Raw genomic sequence first — 19627 nt, forward strand, 5'->3', positions numbered from 1 at the left:
AACCAAAATCCGGGCAATATCCTGACAAATTTGGTCACAGCCACGAAATTATTCAGTAAAAATCAAGAAGAATACATTTCAAGTATTTTTTTATCAAACCACATCTCAGCAGATTCGAAATTGTATTTCAGACTTCCAAAACACAAGTCATGATTATTTGGATAAAACATGCCATTACAAATTTCTTTAATTATTTATTTTAGTTTTTTGTTACATTTTACAAATAAAGTGAAAAATTCCATGCAAAATCCGGGCTTTTTCCTAATGCAATCTGGGCCCCCGGACTTTCCTCAAATTTGGTGTCAAATATGCGGGCAAGTCCGGAAAAATCAGGGCAGTCTGAAACCTTACTCTAAATAGAACATTCCAAATCACTGAAAATCTGCACTACGTCATAACTTCTTGACTTTTCCCGCACTTCCTGCTATTCCGAAATGAGTGGTCATTATGAAACAACATTTTTAGATACAGGCTACGAAACTTAGAATCAATTTTGATTTATAAATAAAACTCCAGATTGAGATTTTATGGAAATGTGATTGAGATTTTAGATTCGGATCGCTGGTTCAAATTATCAAATGCAGATTCAGCTTTCATTTTCACTAATAAAACAGTACGAGTTGGATCTCTTTGGTGCTATCAAATAGCAATCAAAGTGAAAAAAAATCAAATGCAATAATTTTTTTGGATTTCAGAAACAAGCTGATTAACAATTTCAGGTTTCAAATCCAGATACCAGATTTTTTATTTTAAATCCTGTTTTAGATTTCAACCATTCAAATAGAAGGTTCTTATTGTTGATTATGCCGTATCTAATTTATTCAATATGTTATTTTTCTTACATTGACCATAATTTTGATTAAAGTTTTTGAAATTATAGAAATTATGAGATATGATTTTAATAAAATGTTAGTGAAAAAAATCATGATTATTGAATTCAAACGTAACACCTTTACAAAGCTCGTTTTGATGTTCTTCTATTCGTCAACAGTTTAATTAGCCGTTTGTACAATAGTTTTGCATTTTCAGAAATGAAAGCTATAAATATTTAAACATGGATTTTTAGTTTTTATATTTGCAGTTTGTGGTAACAATAAATAGTTGTCCATTCTATTTTATTGATTGAAATAGATTTGTTTCGTTTCAGTTATAATAATAAAAAAAGCTACATACGTGCATATAAAACAACTCGTTCTTATTCAATAAAAATTGTTGAATTCCGGCTAGCAGTACACTATGTGATACACTCCAACAAAAGACGAATGCAAAGAAATCATACCTTAGTATATTGAACCTTCTTGGAAAACTGCCGATGTCCCAAGAGTCTAATGAGGGAATCGCGTGTCGACTTTCTGTCTATGCATTTTTTAAGCTTTTCGCTCTCGAGTCAATTAACAGGCGTTACTGAGCGCAATATAAAGCATTTGAGAAAAAGTTCGATCTAAAAAATTTAAAGACGCATTTTCGTAAAAAAAAATAAATAAATCAATATTTTTACAGTTGTAACGGGAAGGCTTTGCATATTAAAAAGGCTTCGCACATAAGCAACTGTTTCTGCATTCATATCACAAGCAGGTAAGGAAACATTAACGCATTACGGACCGCGAAGAAATCTAAATGGAAACACCAAAATCCGGTATCTAATATATAAAGATGAGTTGGACTATATGTTTGTTTGTTTGTATGCACCTCATACAAATCCACACCGCTGAACCGATCAGCCTGAAATTTGGTACAAAGATGTAGTTGAACCAGGGTAAAGTTTTAGTAATAGTTATGAGCCCCTCCCACCTAAGAAAAGGGACCCTCCCATACAACTTTCGGTTTTATTCACACGAACCAAAAGTCATGGCACCCGTTTTGGCAACCGCTTTTTTTTTCCTTTGGCGGGGTTATTTTCACCATCACCATGGGCCAGGCATTAGAAACGAACATCCAGAGTTCACGTGTACTGGATAGCAAATCAAAGCTTGCTGAGCATTCAAAATTTGAAAAGGAAAATTTTGGCGGGTGTTTTTGTCACTCTACTTCAAAGCACGTAAAACCGGTACAAGATATTTGGATGCAATAATATGCCTACATTTTGAATTGAAAAATCTAACTAGCCTCTTAGGAATATAGATATTGACAAGAATTGTACATAGTGTATATCAAAGCTCTTTACCGCCGCTGGGGGGCTTTGAGGGTCAACAAAACATACAGTGAACTGAACAGTGAACAATGAATTGACTTTTTCACCTGAACAACTATTTGGACTGAGTGTTGAAAAACTTATGAACCGATTTTCATAAATTCCAGCTTATAAGAGCCAACCATTTTAATATTTATGGGATTTTTCATAGAGGAAGAAAAATTTATTAGATTCAGCTTTCAGCCTCTTAGATAGCCTTCGAGGAATTCAAACGGGGGCTTAGAAAATTTATTAAGAAATTAAATCTAAGGTTTTGAGTTTTATACAATTCAATTTAATTGGCAAATTACTAACTTTTAAGTCATTTTTGGTCATCAATGTGACTTGACAACATTGATCACTTTTCACAATAATTAATGGGATGATTGTGTCCAACAATGGAAACATTGAAATATAACTCAAATTAAATCAATTTCATAGCATTATAATGGTGACTCCGGTTCAGAGATAGTTTGTTCTCGATAACTTCAAAAAACTTTTAGTGGAACTTTTAACGTTTAAGAGCAAGTACTCATAAAGCAGTGTGATTTTAAAAGCACACATACCTACATTTGAAAACATGCAAAGTGAGTTTTGAACATAATTCAACAAAATTCGAAAGTCTTTTTTTTAAATTTCTAAGTAACCAAAACTTGAATATACCATTGTACAGGGAGATCATGTAACTTGAAAAGTGGAATGATTTCCAAAAGAAGTTTTTATTAAATGGGGGAAGTGAAAGTAAAAAAACAGTTTTATCAGCTGAAGATATCAGGTAAATGAAATTCAAGCTTCCTCAGAAATGGTGGGTGAAAAAAATGTTTGTTATGATAGGATGAACAAGTATTCTAGGGAAATAGTTTTAAGTTTCTTTAAACACAAACAATTTTATTTTAAATTATGAACACGAGAAAAACAATAAATAATCACAATCAAAACATGAAAATGACTAACAAAACTTACATAGCTCACATGGCCTAAAATTGGCGAAATTTCTTATATCTAATGATGAATACAAAGCTTCCAAAATTTCCAAAAGTCCAACGACTCATTTTGATTTATATTTTATGCGAACCCGAGCAAGGCCGGGTAAAATCAGCTAGTACTAAATATATGTACTTAAGAAAACCGCTGATGTAAATTATACCATCTTGACTGTTGTGTTTAATTTTGTAGAATGTAGTTTCATAACTTTTGAGTTATATTCGCAATGTGTTAACACAAGCCCATTGAATCAAGTTTAGAAATTGATAAGTTAATTTCTGAAATCAACTATATATCAGTAGATTGAGTCGATTTGGAGTAGGTAATTTTTGAATTTTTCAAACCTTGAGTTCTAAACAGCTTCGTTGTGGTTTGAAACTTACCATGATTTTTTGCAGAATTTTCAAGTAACGTTAAATGAAAAAATTTTGAACTTTTCGGTGTGTATGGGAAAATTGAATATTTTGTTTTGAAAAAATCAACATCATTTTTGTTTCTTCTGTGGAACCGAGCCTGCTAATAGGATTTCTGCCAATTTATAAATTCTTTAAAGTAAATTTTCCACTAAACATTTTTCTCGAAGACTGTAACAAAAAAGTTATAAGTTGTTGAATACGGGTATGTCTTTGGAGTTGTATACTGTTTACCGGAATTCCATCTACCGGAATACCATTTACCAGACTGTACTATTTACCGTAATTCCATTTACCGGACTATACCAAATACCGGAAAACCATTTACAGGGCTGGTAGCGGTTTGACAATGAAATAGTAGGGACTTTAGTGACCAAAATTTGAAAAAAAGTGACCAAATAGTGACTTTGAGGACCGAAAAAAGTGACCAAATAGTGACTATGTAGAACGAAAAAATAATTTTGATGTACAAAAAATGTGACCAGTCAGGCCCGTGCGATGGACCCTTCCGGGGGGGTTTTCAAAATTCAAATTTAGATAAAATTAATAACAATACCAAAAATAAACAATTGAAAAGGAAAGGGTTTTTTTACACCATTTGTCACTCATGTTCAACACAAAAACTAAAAAAATGACTTATAAAAAAAATTTTGGAAACATATTACAATGAATGTTTCAAATTTTCGATAAGTCAAGAAAGTAAGAAATAAATTAGTTTCAAAAGAATTTCTTAGCAAATTTAAAATTAAAAAATATCTGAATTCTAAAATAAATGTCAAATCTTGTACAAAACTTAGCATGAATAGATGTTAGGAAAATGATAATAATTGTTAATTTTTGTGCATCTAAATTTGGAATTCTTTTCCTCATTTTTAACTGGAAGTTTAGTGAGAAATTCCGCTGTAATTTTTTAATATGAACAAAAAATATTTAATCACGATTTTAAATGTAAACTACTGATTACTGAATAAGAAATGAATTTTGAACAGAATTTATTCAATGTTTGATGTTTTAATTTAATTTTATAAAAAGAAGAATATATTTATAATTATTTTAAAAGTGCCAGTTATAGAAGCCAGACATAAAACCTTTAATAAAGTGAAATCCTCCATGTTCAACTCCACTGACAAAGAAATGTTAGAAAATGAGTAATTATGTGAATGATAAAAACTGATAAACAATTAAAAATAATGAGTTCAAAACTTTTGTTATTAACACTGCGTATTAAAATTTATTTTGAAAGTTGCTACTTAGAACAATTTTTCAAACTTTTTAGATTAATTTAAAAATCATGATCGATCCAAAAATATGATTTCATATAAAAAATATTAATAAAAAGTTTTTTAAGTTTCAATCGCAGGTTTTTAAGCTTTGAATTACAAGCTCTGAGTATTTTGTCTCTTTTGATTAAAATATTGGGTCCTGAAAGAACAGAAGGTTGAAATTATGTTTTTTTTTTTTATTTAAAATTTTGAGTTCAAGGCTTATGGTTGAAGAACACGAAAATTTAGAATTTAAAAACAAGGAAACAATTGTTAAAAATATGTCTTAAAAATTTAAAAAGTTTGATTTAAAAAAAAATCCGGCAAGTTGATAATAAAATTGAAAAAAAAAACTGTAAAATAAAATTCGGTAGATTTATTTAAAAAAAATGAAAAAAACAGTATGGAAATAAAAAAGATTAGTTTTTAAAAAAATTTCAGGAAGAGTTTTTTCAATAAACATGTTTCATCATAACCATTTTGGTGCTTATTTTTTCAATAATTGATTTGGTAAATAGTGTCCTCAACTAGAAATTTTGTCAAATTCGGCCATTTAGTTTTGGTAATAAAGAGTTTATTACTAGTAAAATTGATAGATAACTGATTATGGAAAAATGTCATTACAAGTATTTTTGACATCACAGCAGAAAGTGTAAAAAAAACTTGATTCTATTTAAAGCTCATTAATTCATATAAAACTTTTATTTCTAAATAATATGTTTTTGATTTGAGTTTTTGTAAAAAGAAAGTGCAGAAACTTCTCTAAAGATTTTAAATTATTTTCATTTCAATAACAAACCCACCGTACGAGGACAGGTGTGCTCTGATATGTCTAACCTCACTCGAAAAGCGGCGCGTCGAACTGCAGCAAGGTTTTATATTCGACACATTGACCACCCGTATTGACTGTGCTTACATTTATGTACCAACGAGAACACTTCGACAATGTCAGTTTCTTTCAATTTCTCACCACCGTACTGCCTATGGCCAAAACCACCCTATTGACAAGTGTTGTGAACTTTTTAATTTAGTGTATAATTTGTTTAATTTTAATATGTGCAAACGTCGTTTTAAAATAGGCTTAAGAAGAATTTCTTAGTTTTTAAGTCATCAGTCTGTACGGTAATTAAACCAAAGACGAAATAAATAATATTAAATATAAAAGCTGATAGAAATATTGCATACATATTTAGATTCGGGGAACCCAAATTAGTTGAAATTACCGTTTAAATTCATTGCACCTAAAAAAATGTAATTTTTGTGGCCTTGTGTAAATTTTTACAACCCTTTTTTTAAGTATTTAGAAGAACAAAAAACACGAAATAAAATTGAGTCTGAAATTGTTTTTTAAAGAATATTTCATATCATCATAACATTTGTTATGACATAAAAGATTTTTTTCACAAAAAAAAATGGTTCGTTTCAATCTCAATCTTAGTTACACTTCTTAATAAAAACCCATTCTAGCTAAAGACGAGATAGATTTTGGATATCAAGTTTTGAGTTCCAATACAAAAGGTTGATTGAACTAAAAACTAGAATCTACAATCAAAGTTAGTTTCAATTCACGAACGTCAAATAATGTCGTAGATCGAAATGTCTCAAGCCAAGGGTGATACATGCCGAAATTCCGCCGGAGGCGAAAAAAATTTCTGACTGACTGATCAAGTAATTTACCGTTACTACCATCAATATTAACACGCGCAATTCAAATTACTTTTTCATTGGTTTATTATCGGTGAAAAAAGTGACTTTTGGTGATAAAAGTGACCATTTTTCGGAAAATAGTGACTTTAGTGACCAAATGATGAAAAAAGTGACTTTTTAGTGACTGACCCAAAAAAGTGACCAAGTCACTAAAAAGTGACTCGCTACCAGCCCTGCATTTACTGGAACTACCATTTACCGGATTTTCTTGATTACGTATAAATTTGGGTTGTACCCCATTTCTCCAAAAGTTTTCGTCAGAATGGACCATTCTTCAGATTTTTTTTAACCGGAATTGATATTTTTATAAAAAAAAAATCGCCAAAGGACCATTTCCCAGAAAATTTAATACATTTATACAAATTGGAATTTGAAAAAAAGAACTTGTTCCCAAAAAAAAAGTATTTGTAAAATATTATTATTTGCCGCAACCAACGAGGATGAAGGGGTGTCCTGGATGAAAAAGAAAATTTGCAAAAATTTTCTAAAAAAAATAAGAGAGGAAAATATACACTCAGAAAAATACTATTATGTATGCCATTAGATTCTCTTATGAAGTGGCGCCATAAGAAAAATTAATGAAATTCATAAGATTGTCTTATGACGCGAATGAATTCTGAAGATGAACGCCTACTTCAATGAGAGGTTGTTGCTTTTCATAAGAGATTCTTATGGAAACAGTAAATCACTTTCTAATAAGAAAAATTCTCGATATTTCGTGCTGAAAACATTCACTTTATTGTTTGCCAAATTCGTTTAAAATTAAATCCTGCATTGTCACCATCAGCAGCGCATTAACAGACGGCTCCATCAAAGTTTTTTTTTGCCGCATCTAAATCTTCGACCATTCGTTTTTTGCCGATCAGCTTGCTGAAAAGTAAACAAATAATTTATTTTAGTTTACTAATATATTCAACGTTCACACCAAAACATCAAATCGAACTTACCATTCCGGAGATAACAATAACATTTAACATTAAAGGAAAACTATAATAACTATGAACTGGCGATTGCTCCGTACTGTTAGATGATGAAAAAAAAACTGATGCTATGAATGAATGTGTTCATCATTTTTTCACAATGCCGTTTCTTCTATTTTTCATAAGAACATCGTATGAAAACTGAAAGAATTTCATAAGACTCTTATGAAAAATTAGTTTGGACGCAAAAAAGTGGTTCATAAGATGTATCTTATGAAATTTATAATAAGATTTCCTCTGAGTGTAGTATAATCCTTCTAAAGATTCTTAAAAACTAATCATAAATGTAAAAACAACTGAAAAAAGTAAGCACACAATATACTATAAATTCCGATTTTCATACCGATTTTTCGGATTTCCAAACCGAAAAAGATTTTTTTGAATTCGAAAATACAGATTTAAATGTGGCAGGGTGCTTACAGCTAGGGTGAAAGCGTTTTGAGGAAAAGTAGGCAAGAGGTACCAAAAGTTTCTCAGTGGTGGAGGGTGGAGAATGAGCACTTTTTGACAGCCAGTTGTTCGCCTACCCAAGGTTTTTGAAACACGAGGTTCTCCGACTTTCACAATAAGTAGACGAGGAGTGAGCGGGGATCTCAATGAGTTTGTTTACAAACATAAGATTATTTACTCAGCTTTTCTGTGGTTTGTTGGGAAACAAACTTCATGAGTTCCGCAGTTGCATATAGCCTAAATAGCCAAAATGGCTGAATCGGAAATTTGATATTCGGTAACACCTCCTATATATACACACCTTGCGCCTACCATGCCTACGATTACGATTGCCTGTCACAAGATGGTCGATTCCGTGTTTTGATGTATCAACACACCCGTAGCTGTACTCGCCCTGGGCATACGCATACACGCTCATTTTTTTATAATTTACTTCAAATAGTAATAGTAAATATCATTTTATGATATTTACTTCAAAACCGCCAATATGGTTATTTTTCAACAATTTTTCTAGAAAGAATTTCAACCATTTTAGTAGTTTTCGAGTATAAACCAGAAAATGGTTGAATAATTTGATATCGCCATTTTGAAAGCGGTAATTGCAGCCGGACGCCCATTAAGCAATTTTTATTCTTCCGCGAACAGCATCCAGTTTCCAGAAAAATCGGTTCTGGAAATCGTGAAAACTTCGAATTTGTAGGAGATGCAGAAAGGTAAGTGATTTCTTCCAATTATTTGTCGATTCCAACATCATAAACAAAAAAAACATTTCAGGGTACCAATTGGATGACGCCGGTTTAGGCACGGCAGATACACCAACAACATTCAATAGGACGAGGACTCACTCACCGGTCCATCGTTACCAGTCACAGCTAATGGAAGTAAGTACTAAAGGAACTGTGTTTCACACCATCCGGAAGGAGCTGAAACCGGCCGGAATGTATGAAAAACATCACCAGCGAGTCAAAGATTATTCGCCAGTCCTGCTTTCTCCACCCCCACCCCGTTAAGGATAGCAGACAAGTGATTATTGTATTGGCCATCCCGCAAGAGCTCGTTTCCATCCACTCCTCCCCGAAAAATCATTTTATGGGTTCTAGCGGAGAAGTCATAAAAAGGCAACGCGGAAAAGGTCGAAAATGGTTACTTTTGAACCAAAATTGGTTATATAAATACGAACGTGTAACTTGCGCAGCAGCGTTGCCAGATTGCAAACTGCTCAAGTTCGTGGGTTTGCCGAAAATTGAAAAATGTACTGTATTAGACAAAATGAAACTTGATGATCTTGTTTTTTGATCGTCAGTTACGAGTTTTCATTTATCCGCAGAATACCTATATTTTTTTCGATCAATCGTAGAAAATCCGTAGGAAATGCTGACAATCCGTAGATTTTGAGCATCGATCCGTAGCTCCGTAGAAATGCTTATAATCTGTATATCTAAGGAGAAATCCGTAGATCTGGCAACACTGCCACCCAGTGTGAGTCAGTTCCAGCCAAGGCGGGTAAAGCTAGGTGTGTTCTTATACCAATGCACGGAATCGTCCATCTTGTGACAGGCAATCGTAATCGTAGGCATGGTAGGCGAACAATTCGCTGTCAAAAAGCGCACCGTCTCCACCCCCAATGAGAAACTTTTGGTACCCCTTGCCTACTTTTCCTCAGTATGCACCCACCCTACTGGAGGCACTCTGGTTCCAGCGTTGCGTTACACGCTCGGCCATATTGAACCATTAATGTTTGAAAAATAACCATAATGGCAGTTTTGGGATTTCAAGGAGAACTTGCATTATGGTTATTTATCAAACATGCTCTTCGCAGGTAAAAATGGTTGAAAATCAACAGTTTTCAGAAAAAAAAGGGAACCAGTTTCAATCCTCAAGGAATGAAACAAAAGTTTTCCAATTAAATTTGAGTCTTAGCGCAAAATCTGTTTTATAAATGTTACCAAATTTATTAGTTACTTTGTAGTAAAAGAAACCTTATTATTCTGGTAATACATGATTGAATACAAAAAAAGGAATTTCCAGTCGAAATTGAGTTTTGTCCGGTTCGCTCTGAGATCTTTAGTAGGAAAAGCCTCGACGAAAATGTGCATCGATGATCTCACTACAGAATTTCAAAATGACTTTCTGTCATCATCCAGGCCGATAAGGGTGTCGGCAAATCATCAAAGCTCGCTTCGAGCGAGATTTGCATCCAAGCGAGATTTCTAGTATAATCAGGCACTTACGGATCATATCCGGTACATTAATATTGATTTCATCACTCGCATACAATCAACCTCAAAAACGACCATGTGTGTCGACCGGCTGCCCGTTTTTTTGTACCGAGAGTTTTTGAGGTTAATTGCAGGGGTGTCAGGTGTCCTGATTTATCAGGATTTGTCCTGATTTTCGAGAAACCGTCCTGATTTTTCAAAAAAGGTTGAATTGTCCTGATTTTCGAAAAATTGCCCTTAAAATGTCCTGATTTTTCCTGATTTTTAAAAAATATCCAAATCATAACTAAATTTTTTGTTAAATGATGAAATCATCAAACAAATCTTAAATAAAGTAGTTTAACCCAGGGGTGAGCAACCTTTTGAACTAACGGGCCAATTTAATTTTGAAATTTTGTTGGCGGGCCGCACTTAACTTTCTGTGATTTGACTTCCTGTGATTTTTTTTCCACCATTAAAACTTGTCCTCAAAACCTAGATGTTTTCTCTACTACCGGTAAATAACCCCGTTTTTAAATTGAAGTTCTGTATCGGATCATTTCACTGATATGTTGAGAAAAATTGTCGAAATCACAGAAAAATGTTCAATTTCACATATACTTAAGCAACTAAATTTTTGATTCTGGAATTTTAACAAGGTTTTTATAATTTTTAATCTTATTAAGATATCGTTGGGACAGGTTTTCTAAAGCTATACTATTACTTTAATAATGTGGAATGAGTTAATTATAAGTCAAATAACTGAATTTATCGATGTTTTCTATAAATTTTCTTTCTGAAAAAAAAACATCAGAGATTATCGCAAAAATCTTTTGGATCGAATCACTTAATTTCAGATATCCTCTGTTTTCATCAAGAACTAATAAATTTTGTCGATAACTTTGATGCCGGCTGATTCAAGTTGATAAAAAATCTAAAATCGTTCACCCAGGTTTTATTATTAAAATTATTAAATATTTATTAAATATATCACAAGGATTTTGTTTAACTTTTTTTATTTTTCAGTATTTGAATGCTAACAGAACAAGCCTTTTAGCCGAATTGGATAAAATAATTTAAAAAAAATCCGCTGAGCACATTTTTTATCATACTACTTCATTTTAGCCTGAAACGAAAATAATGACTTCTGTAACGGACTTCGCAATTTCTTTGATCATGTGTAGCTTCCGATTTTTGACTGTTCTTCCCATTGACTTTGATAAATTTTGCTTTTCAAAGTGGTAAATAATCAAGAAAAATGTATGCTGTACAAAAAACTCCAATAATACGTTATTGTTTGTTTTTTTCATCGACTTTTTTCGGCGAAAATTAAAACGATAATACTTGTAGAGCACCGGGGTGATACTTTGTACGAGTAAGGTGTCTAGCGCAGCATTTTCGATCCTCTCTAGTGCAATTGATGCTATCACCGGGCTTAATGGGCTACCCATCGGCACACCGAATTTTTGTGCAAAGATTTTGCCATTGAGTTGAAAAAAGTTTGATTCTTAAACTATTTTCAGCATCACCTTTCTCGTACAAGGTATCACCCCGGTGCTCTACAAGAGATACGTGGATGATTGTCTCGTGTGCGCAAAGGTGAATGAGCAGCAGCCCATAATAGAAGTGTTCAATAGTATGCATCATTGATTAAAATTTACAATCGAACACGAAACGGATGGCAAAATCAAATTCCTTGATATGATCGTGCGGACAACAAAGTTTAACAACAGAGTGGTTTCCGAGGGACTTGGATTTTGGATCTGTGAGTCCATTCTCACACAAAATTAACACAGTAGTAGCATTAGTTGACAGAGCTTTAAAGTTGTCTAATGTTAACTATAGAGAAGGAACACTTAGAACAGTACAGAATATTTTAAAGATAAACTATCCTCAACAACTTGTTGCAAAAATTTTAAAAGAACGAACCCACAAAATGTACAACAGTCTGAGTGAAACTAAAAATGAGCAACCAAAAAACTTTATTACAATTCCGTATTGTGCAGGTCTAGGTGAGAAATTAGCCAGATATTAAAAGCAATACGATATTAATGTATCCTTCCAATCTTTAAACAAAGTTAAGAACACAATTTTCACAAAAACTAAAGACAAAATACCAAAAGATAAAACAGCTAATGTGACTTATAACATAAAATGTGGAGGATGTGAAAAATCCTACATTGGAGAAACAAATCAATTTTACAAAAACGATTGGAACATCATAAAAACGATGTTTAAACCAAAAAAATAGGAAAAACCGGACTTGCACAACATAGTATCGAGTACGGTCATGTTTTTGATTTTAAAAATACCAAAATTTTGGAAAAAGTTTCGAAATACAATACCAGAATCTGTGCAGGCGACAACGACGTTGTTAACAAACAGAAAGATTCAAGTTAACCCCTTGACCACTAGTGAGCGTCTGATACATATTTGTATTACTTTTAAATACATTCGTCCATATTATTTCCATTCAAATCATACACGGAAAATAATAAAAAGGTAAAATTAACCGAGATAGCTCGTGAAAACCAAAAAGGTATCTTCTACCTTCTAACTCCTAATAGACAATTTAAAACTGTGATTACAAGTTTCATTCGAACTTATTGAACACCCTATATGTATAATCATATGTTGTGAGACGGTACTAAATACTAACGAGCCTATAGTAAACAAAGAGACGAAATGTCACGATTGGAATTTTCGATTTTCTGTCAGTGTCATTCCAATCGAGCAAAACCAAGCAGTCTTAAAGGCAGCCCTACAGCATGGTTGCAAGCTTGTTATTTCAAAAGGGATCAGACTGCGCCTCTTTGTATGTAGTCTCTTTACTAAATACTACTGTACTAAATAAAATAAAAAAAAATATGTTCAGAAACAAAACTTTTCTCAAATTTTTAGTACTGTTCTATATCTTGACTTTGATGATATTTTGACTAATAAAATTTTTCAAAAATAGTATTAAAATTACTTTAAGTACATTTATGTTTGGGATATGTGAGTATTTCCGAAAGAAAAGTTTCCGTTTTCCTAGACGAAGGGGAAGTATTTCCAGCAACATCTTCCCGGGTGATAACCATAAATAGAAATATTAACGTTGTTACTGAACCACTTAACGAATGTATTTAGTTTCATATGTAGGTTTGTGTGTATTTAACCATGAGCGATTTTTTTTCTTAGAGATTTCATATCTTCGGCGGATTGAACTCTACACGCGAACAAAAACTATTGAGTTGAATTTGTGATCTCATATCGTCTATTCCCACGAACCCATGTCAGGTCGTGCGCTGTTCTTATTAAAAAGTGAGTTGAGTTCCTTGCTCTTCAACCTCTCCCTTAGTCTCTTAGTCTCCCTTTCATCCTAAAATGCAGTTATCAGCTCTATGCAGATGACTTACAATCAATGGGCCAAGATCTAAAGTCGATCTTGTTGATTTTTTTTTTTTTTGTACGGGATTTTCATCCTCTGGGATGATTCATCCCTAAAATTTGATCATCAATGAATACCTCTCAATAATTTAGCTGTGGAGCAAGAATAATCTCATCTAACACAACCTCAAGCGATTGTTTTCACCAATCAAGATAGGACCAGTCCCAACATTTACTTTATTTTCTATAATGAGGCAAAAAATGAAAACTTAGGGCTTGCAATGGATCACAACATGAATTGAACCTTTTTTTTTCTTTGGTCTTAAGGATTTTAACATCTGGATGTCATTCATCCCTCTCTAAACTTTAAGTTAAAAATTTTGTTGATCTTAAAAACTTTATCAGGTGATGTATGAATTGGACCGACCACGTTAAGAGTATTCCTTCACTATCAGGACTTTCCGTAAATTCCAGTCCGTTCTCACTGTTCCAGCTCATTGAAACAGGTCCAATCCATTATTGTTCCCATCTTTTTATTCTGCGATACAGTTTAATTTCCAGATCTCTCAGCAGCTCCAGATCTAGGACCAGCTGCTAAGGTGTTACAAATCTGCAGCAAGATTTGTTTTCAATATTAAACCAAGAGACTACAGAGACCACCAGAAGACTCATACTCGGCTGCGATCTTCTGGAGCACTAACGAAGGCGTATATGTTGCTTCATGCTTCAGTGTTACGACCAAAAGCATATCTTCTTTCCCACCTCCAGCGAAAAAGGAACGATCGATCCAAATGCATCATCATCCCCCAACCTCAAGAAAGGGTACACTGGTGCATGGCGCCTCCTGTTGGCAACAAAACAAACCAGTTCACTTACTACATTCAGGACTGCGTGGAACAGAGCTTCATATGCGTTAAAAGTTAGATTTCAAAAATTTATTAATACTCCCCACTTTTTGTTACCCAAGTGATTTCCTTAACCTGAGTTAATAGCTAATTGTAAACGACAGGCTGCTTTAAAGTAATAAATTACAAACAGAAACCCACTTAATGGGGTCAGAAACCTAAAAATTTGGCAACCCTGATATTTACAATAAGTGTTTAAAAATTATGTAAGTAGTTTATTTTTCAAAATACAATCAATCGTATGAATTGTCTATATTATTAGACTGACGTTTACAAAATTTACATCTGTCTGTCACTAGATACTGACCTTCAGCTTATGAAAATACTAGTCATCTTAGATGCGCCATTTTAGTTGGCAAAAAAGCATAACATTAAAATTAGGCTATCTTCCGCGACTCTATTGGTAATTTATATTAGGAATATTATTATTGTAGCAAGTAAGATTGAATTCATCATGCAGTAATAACCGGTTCTTAATAAACAACACGTTTTTTACCATTAAAAATAACTTGAATAGTTGCTCATCTTTCCCGGTATAAAACTTTCAGAGGAGATTGAACGTGTTTCATTTATTTATCATATCGTGATACTTCCAATCAGATAATCGGATATTGATAACAATGTTAACTGAAAACGCTTACCTTGTGTATTATAAGGTTTTTTTTAACGATAAACAGTTCACTTTTAATGAAATTTTCACTGTCTCTTCAAGCTTGGCGTGGCTTTTTGCGAACACAATGAATCGAAACAGCTCGAATTTCATCAACCTTCAAAATCAGAAAGCCGGATAATTTTTCGAGCACTATTATTGACAGCCCGACCAGTCTACTACAAATGAATGGTCAATGATTAAAAATACACGCTAGCAAGAAATAGTTCAAATATACTGTTTTTTTTTCTTTTTTCAGATTTTTACACCATAATGAATACACCGATTGAAACATTATGTATTTTAATTTTTAGCAACATTTAATGTTACACGCAGCGAAAAGTAGTGCCATTGAGATAAAAAAAATACACCTTTGATTCAAAAACCTCATGTACATTGAAACAAAATCCATTTTTCTTAATTCAAGTAAATTTTAAATTGAAACGAATTTTTTTTTCATTAAACCAATGTTCCAAATTTTTGAAACAAAAGATTTAAATTAAATTCAAGAAATTTTTTTTTCGACTCTGGATCAATGTAAAAATTCATTGATTTAGATGAATTTTCTTTTGAATCAAAGTATTTTTTCGTCAAACAGTCGACACATCTTCATTAGCTTCTGTTTAGTGAACGGGTCGGCGAGAAGTTTTTCCGACAACCAGTCAGACCATTTCATCTTCCTGCCGCGCAACAGTCAGACAGCACCGGAATCACAAGATCCGGCGTAGGAACGTCTTGACAACTAGAGGCCAAACGATAGTGGATTCCTAGGTAAGTCTATCAAAATCAATTTAATTCCAAATAAACCGTCAACCTCACAACGTTTTCAGGGCAACCATTCATCCAACTAATTGCTTCCGATCCGGTCCAAGGAGACATCTGGCGCCAAACCCTTCATGAGTTGTTCGAAAGGAACTGTCCGCCAACAAACATCGTTCAGTAAGTACTTTCCATTCATGCAATAAATAATTTTAATTTATTTTATTGTTACATGTATGTGTACATTTTGTTCTCCTCTTTATTTACAGATGTGCCGGTTCAAAACTTTGGAAAAATCGTTTGTGTGAACATGAACTTCCAAATAAATAATTTTTTTTAAACCATAAGTTATTTCTTTTTATTTCCAATTGGACGAAAATTAATATATATGTAGTACTAGAATTTTTAGAAACAAAACATAAAATTGAAGAAAAAATGCTTTAAAATTGAAACCCAAATAACGTTGGAATAAACGAAAATTTCATAAAATTAAACGAAAAGGCTTTTGAATCAAAAGCATTATGTTATTTGGAACAAAGAAAAAGTTTTGATTCAAAGGAAAGCATTTCTTTGAAACAAAAGAAAATGCATTTGAATCAAAGGAATTTTTATTTGTCCCAAAATCAAAGGAAAAAATCCTTTGTTTTTGCGGCACTTTCCTTTGAAACTAATTTCTATTTTTCTGCGTGTATCTTACGAGTTTTCATATTTTTATGCCAAATGGACATTATGCCAAATGCCCATTATGCCAAATGATTTTATGTCAAATGACTTTTATGCCAAACGGCTTAATGACAAATGACTTAAGGCCAAACGGCGTAGGACCTAAAGAAAAACCTATAAGCACTGAGCACTGAGATTATGTTGCCTGTACCGAGCACCTTTTATTTGGTTCATTGTGCAATGTTGATCATCTCGAACCAATCACGGAGCGCAACCATTGCCATTGGCCAGGAGGGACCGTAGTTGATAGCAAGCTCAATACCCTTTTCACATGCTGCGGATATTAAGAATGATACGCATCATTTGGGTTATTTGGGTCAAAGATACCGTGTGAATTTTGATTAGCGATTTAAAAAGGGTTGCCAAATTTTCAAACGCGTTTTTCTAAAATCGTCATAAATTACCGTAGACCCTGAATTTAATTCTGAAGGTTAAAATTGCCTTCTATATATATTATAAAATAAACATACATACATGCACGTCGCAAAATTTTGTCATTCCGGAAGTATTACCGGAAGACTATGAAGGAACGTCATAATGGAACGTCCACCGTTGTCAGCGTAAAATTGTGTCCGTTATTGTCATCATATGGTGGCTTGGAATGCCTGGAAGCTTCCGGGTGCTACTTAGTTTTGCGATTGCCCAGTCGAACTCTCAAAGTTGAGGTCTGCCACTGGGGTGCTGTTTTGAACCAAAACAACTTAATTTTTAGTTAAAAAAAAGGAGCGTGTACATCGTGCTGACGATTGTTGTTTTACACATTATTTGCAAAAACTCCCGACTTCGTGTATCTGCTCGAATTTTTACGATGTCCCATTTGGTTTAAATTTTGAAAATACAGTAATAAATTTTTACGTGTAATAGGTATACAATTTGGATTCAATAAATTTTTTAAAAATTGTCGTAGCATTTTGCTCTATATTTAATGTTTCTGCCGCGTAGCTAGCAAAAATTTGGACTACAGCAAGTGCTCGAGCATGAAAAGGCAAAGGTAGGCTATAAGTTGATTGTTTTATATTCCATCGCTTATCAAAAATTGCTTACGTTTTTTTTTGTTCAGGGTCAACCGAACTGCAGCGAATCATGTTTACGTGGATACTCCCTCGGATGAAGCAGATTCCTTCTCGCTCAATGAAACCAAATCTAGTCAGATTGGACGATGGATGGAGGCGGAAATCCTCCCGGGGGATACCCTTCAAGCGGTTGCATTGAGATTTAATTGCACGGTTAGTCCTTTATTCGCCTTGCGTATTTTGCTGCTTATTGTCGAGCTGCTTTCTAAACTCTAAACAAATTAACGTTTGTAGCCCTTTGTAGGAAATATCGTTGAGTAAGAAGAACCCTTCAAACTGCTAAATATTTTCTGAATTTGTATTAGGCCTATCATCAAAACGTAAATTGTGAAAATTTACAGATATTTGTTAATTTGTAATTTATTAACTTAAACGTAGCCTATCAGTTACAATAAACTATTAATTCAGGTTAAGGAAAACACTTTCATAAAATATACTTTTGGAATGTTAATAGATATAACAAGTTTTTACGTTGCGTTTCTACAATGTTCATGAAAGTTTCTTTATATTTAGTATCACTTTACCAACCGTTTAAAAGTAATTTCAATTACATTTTCAGATTGCGGAATTGAAAAAAATAAACAAAATCGATAAAGATAACGAAATATTTGCAAAACGAATCATCCGAGTGCCAATAACTCCACATTCGATACTTTTGGAAACGTTGCCAAAAGTGCATAGCAGCGGAAATAGTAGCCCAAAAAATGTCCCGGCCGCTCCACTTTTGTCATCTTCTACGCTGGAAGAACAAATTGACCTGGATGAGAAGCTGATTGTAGCTGCCGTCAGCAATGCTTCATATAATCATCAGCAGACGCACCAGCATTTGAAACCATTCCACGACGATCCGCTGGAAGGATCAAGCCACGAGATTTTCTCAAATAGCGATGGTATCGACGCTGCAAACATCCGACAATCCCTGCTCAGCGGAGAATATGATGAAAGCATACCGCAGCCACGTCCTGTACGATTACCGGCCAACGATTTTTCATGTAATGGTTCCGACTGTGATATGTCGTGGATATGTCTGTTAGTATGTATATTGGCATTGTGTTTCGCCATTCCTATGATATACGTCTTCTATGTCGCCGAACATACCATTTTGCACCATGATAATGTAACAGGAATAACCACTATTCATTCGAAACTGTGATCTACACTTTATTGCATTGTTAAGATTTTTGTTTGATAACTAGTGTGTTTGAAAATGCGATTTTATTTATTTCAATCATTTCGTTGTTCAGGTATGTCTCAGATTTTTAAAATTTGATTCGGATTACTGCAGTAAATTCCAGTTGCTGCACTGCTTGTTTATGTATTTTGTTCAGGAAACATGGGTCCCAAAAATATATTATTTTTTTCATAAACGGAACAGTACCGGACGATGTCCAATTTTGGCTAATTATGAACGATATTTCTTTCTATCGATGTTTTGTTTAAAGTATCTATTAAAACTATGTTTGAAATTTTCGATCGCTTTTACAATTGTTGAATGGTGTTGTGCGAGATGAACTCTAAGTTAGAATTTTGAAACTTTACTAACTGTATAGCTTGATAGATGCAGTAAGTGTGCTTTATAGAGGAAGTAAAAAGGTGCTGAATATGTAAACGGTAAGATTTTTGCTGACTCTGGCCTCCTCTACATAGTCAGTCAAAAAAGCCTCCTCTATAGTAAAAAACACAAAAATATCTACCGAAATCTTAACAACGTAAATGTAGCTTAAATCGATTCGATATTTACTGTTTCTATTCTTAGATCCTAGCAAACTTGAACGGTCAGTTATCACAAAGAGCATCACTTTGATAAAGAAAAAAAAACCTATCTATTCTAAATAGATTTTTTATGCAATTTAACGATCAGTAAATATGATAATTAAGAATGATTACGATTACAGTGCCTTTTGACACTTGTTGGCAGAGATATTATCTAATAAAATAATATTCGTTATACTTATAACAACACCCTGTTATCTAATTATTGCAAT

At 33.3% G+C, this 19627-nt stretch overlaps 2 protein-coding genes across 2 annotated transcripts in view; one reads left to right on the forward strand and one right to left on the reverse strand.

Moving 5' to 3' along the window:
* LOC129757777 (heterogeneous nuclear ribonucleoprotein K homolog) overlaps window positions 1–15229 on the reverse strand; it is a 42253-nt gene extending 27024 nt beyond the window's left edge. Inside the window, exon 1 of the mRNA XM_055755078.1 lies at window positions 15080–15229. The gene's annotated coding sequence lies outside the window, so the exon portion shown is untranslated. The remainder of the gene's footprint in view (window positions 1–15079) is intronic.
* Window positions 15230–17429: 2200 nt separating this feature from the next.
* Window positions 17430–19587, forward strand: LOC129756646 (lysM and putative peptidoglycan-binding domain-containing protein 3). Its single transcript, XM_055753567.1, has 3 exons — window positions 17430–17560; window positions 17630–17795; window positions 18202–19587. The coding sequence occupies exons 1-3, from the start codon at window positions 17547–17549 to the stop codon at window positions 18793–18795; spliced, it is 774 nt and encodes a 257-aa protein (XP_055609542.1). The 5' UTR covers window positions 17430–17546; the 3' UTR covers window positions 18796–19587.
* Window positions 19588–19627: the final 40 nt, after the last annotated feature.

Source organism: Uranotaenia lowii, chromosome 3, assembly GCF_029784155.1.
Source record: "Uranotaenia lowii strain MFRU-FL chromosome 3, ASM2978415v1, whole genome shotgun sequence".
Lineage (NCBI taxonomy): Eukaryota > Metazoa > Arthropoda > Insecta > Diptera > Culicidae > Uranotaenia > Uranotaenia lowii.

Bases quoted from the DNA above. Each gene is read 5' to 3' on its own strand.
- LOC129756646 (XM_055753567.1), top strand. The intron at 17,796-18,201 runs GTTAGTCCTTTA...TTACATTTTCAG, and splicing joins CATTGAGATTTAATTGCACG to ATTGCGGAATTGAAAAAAAT.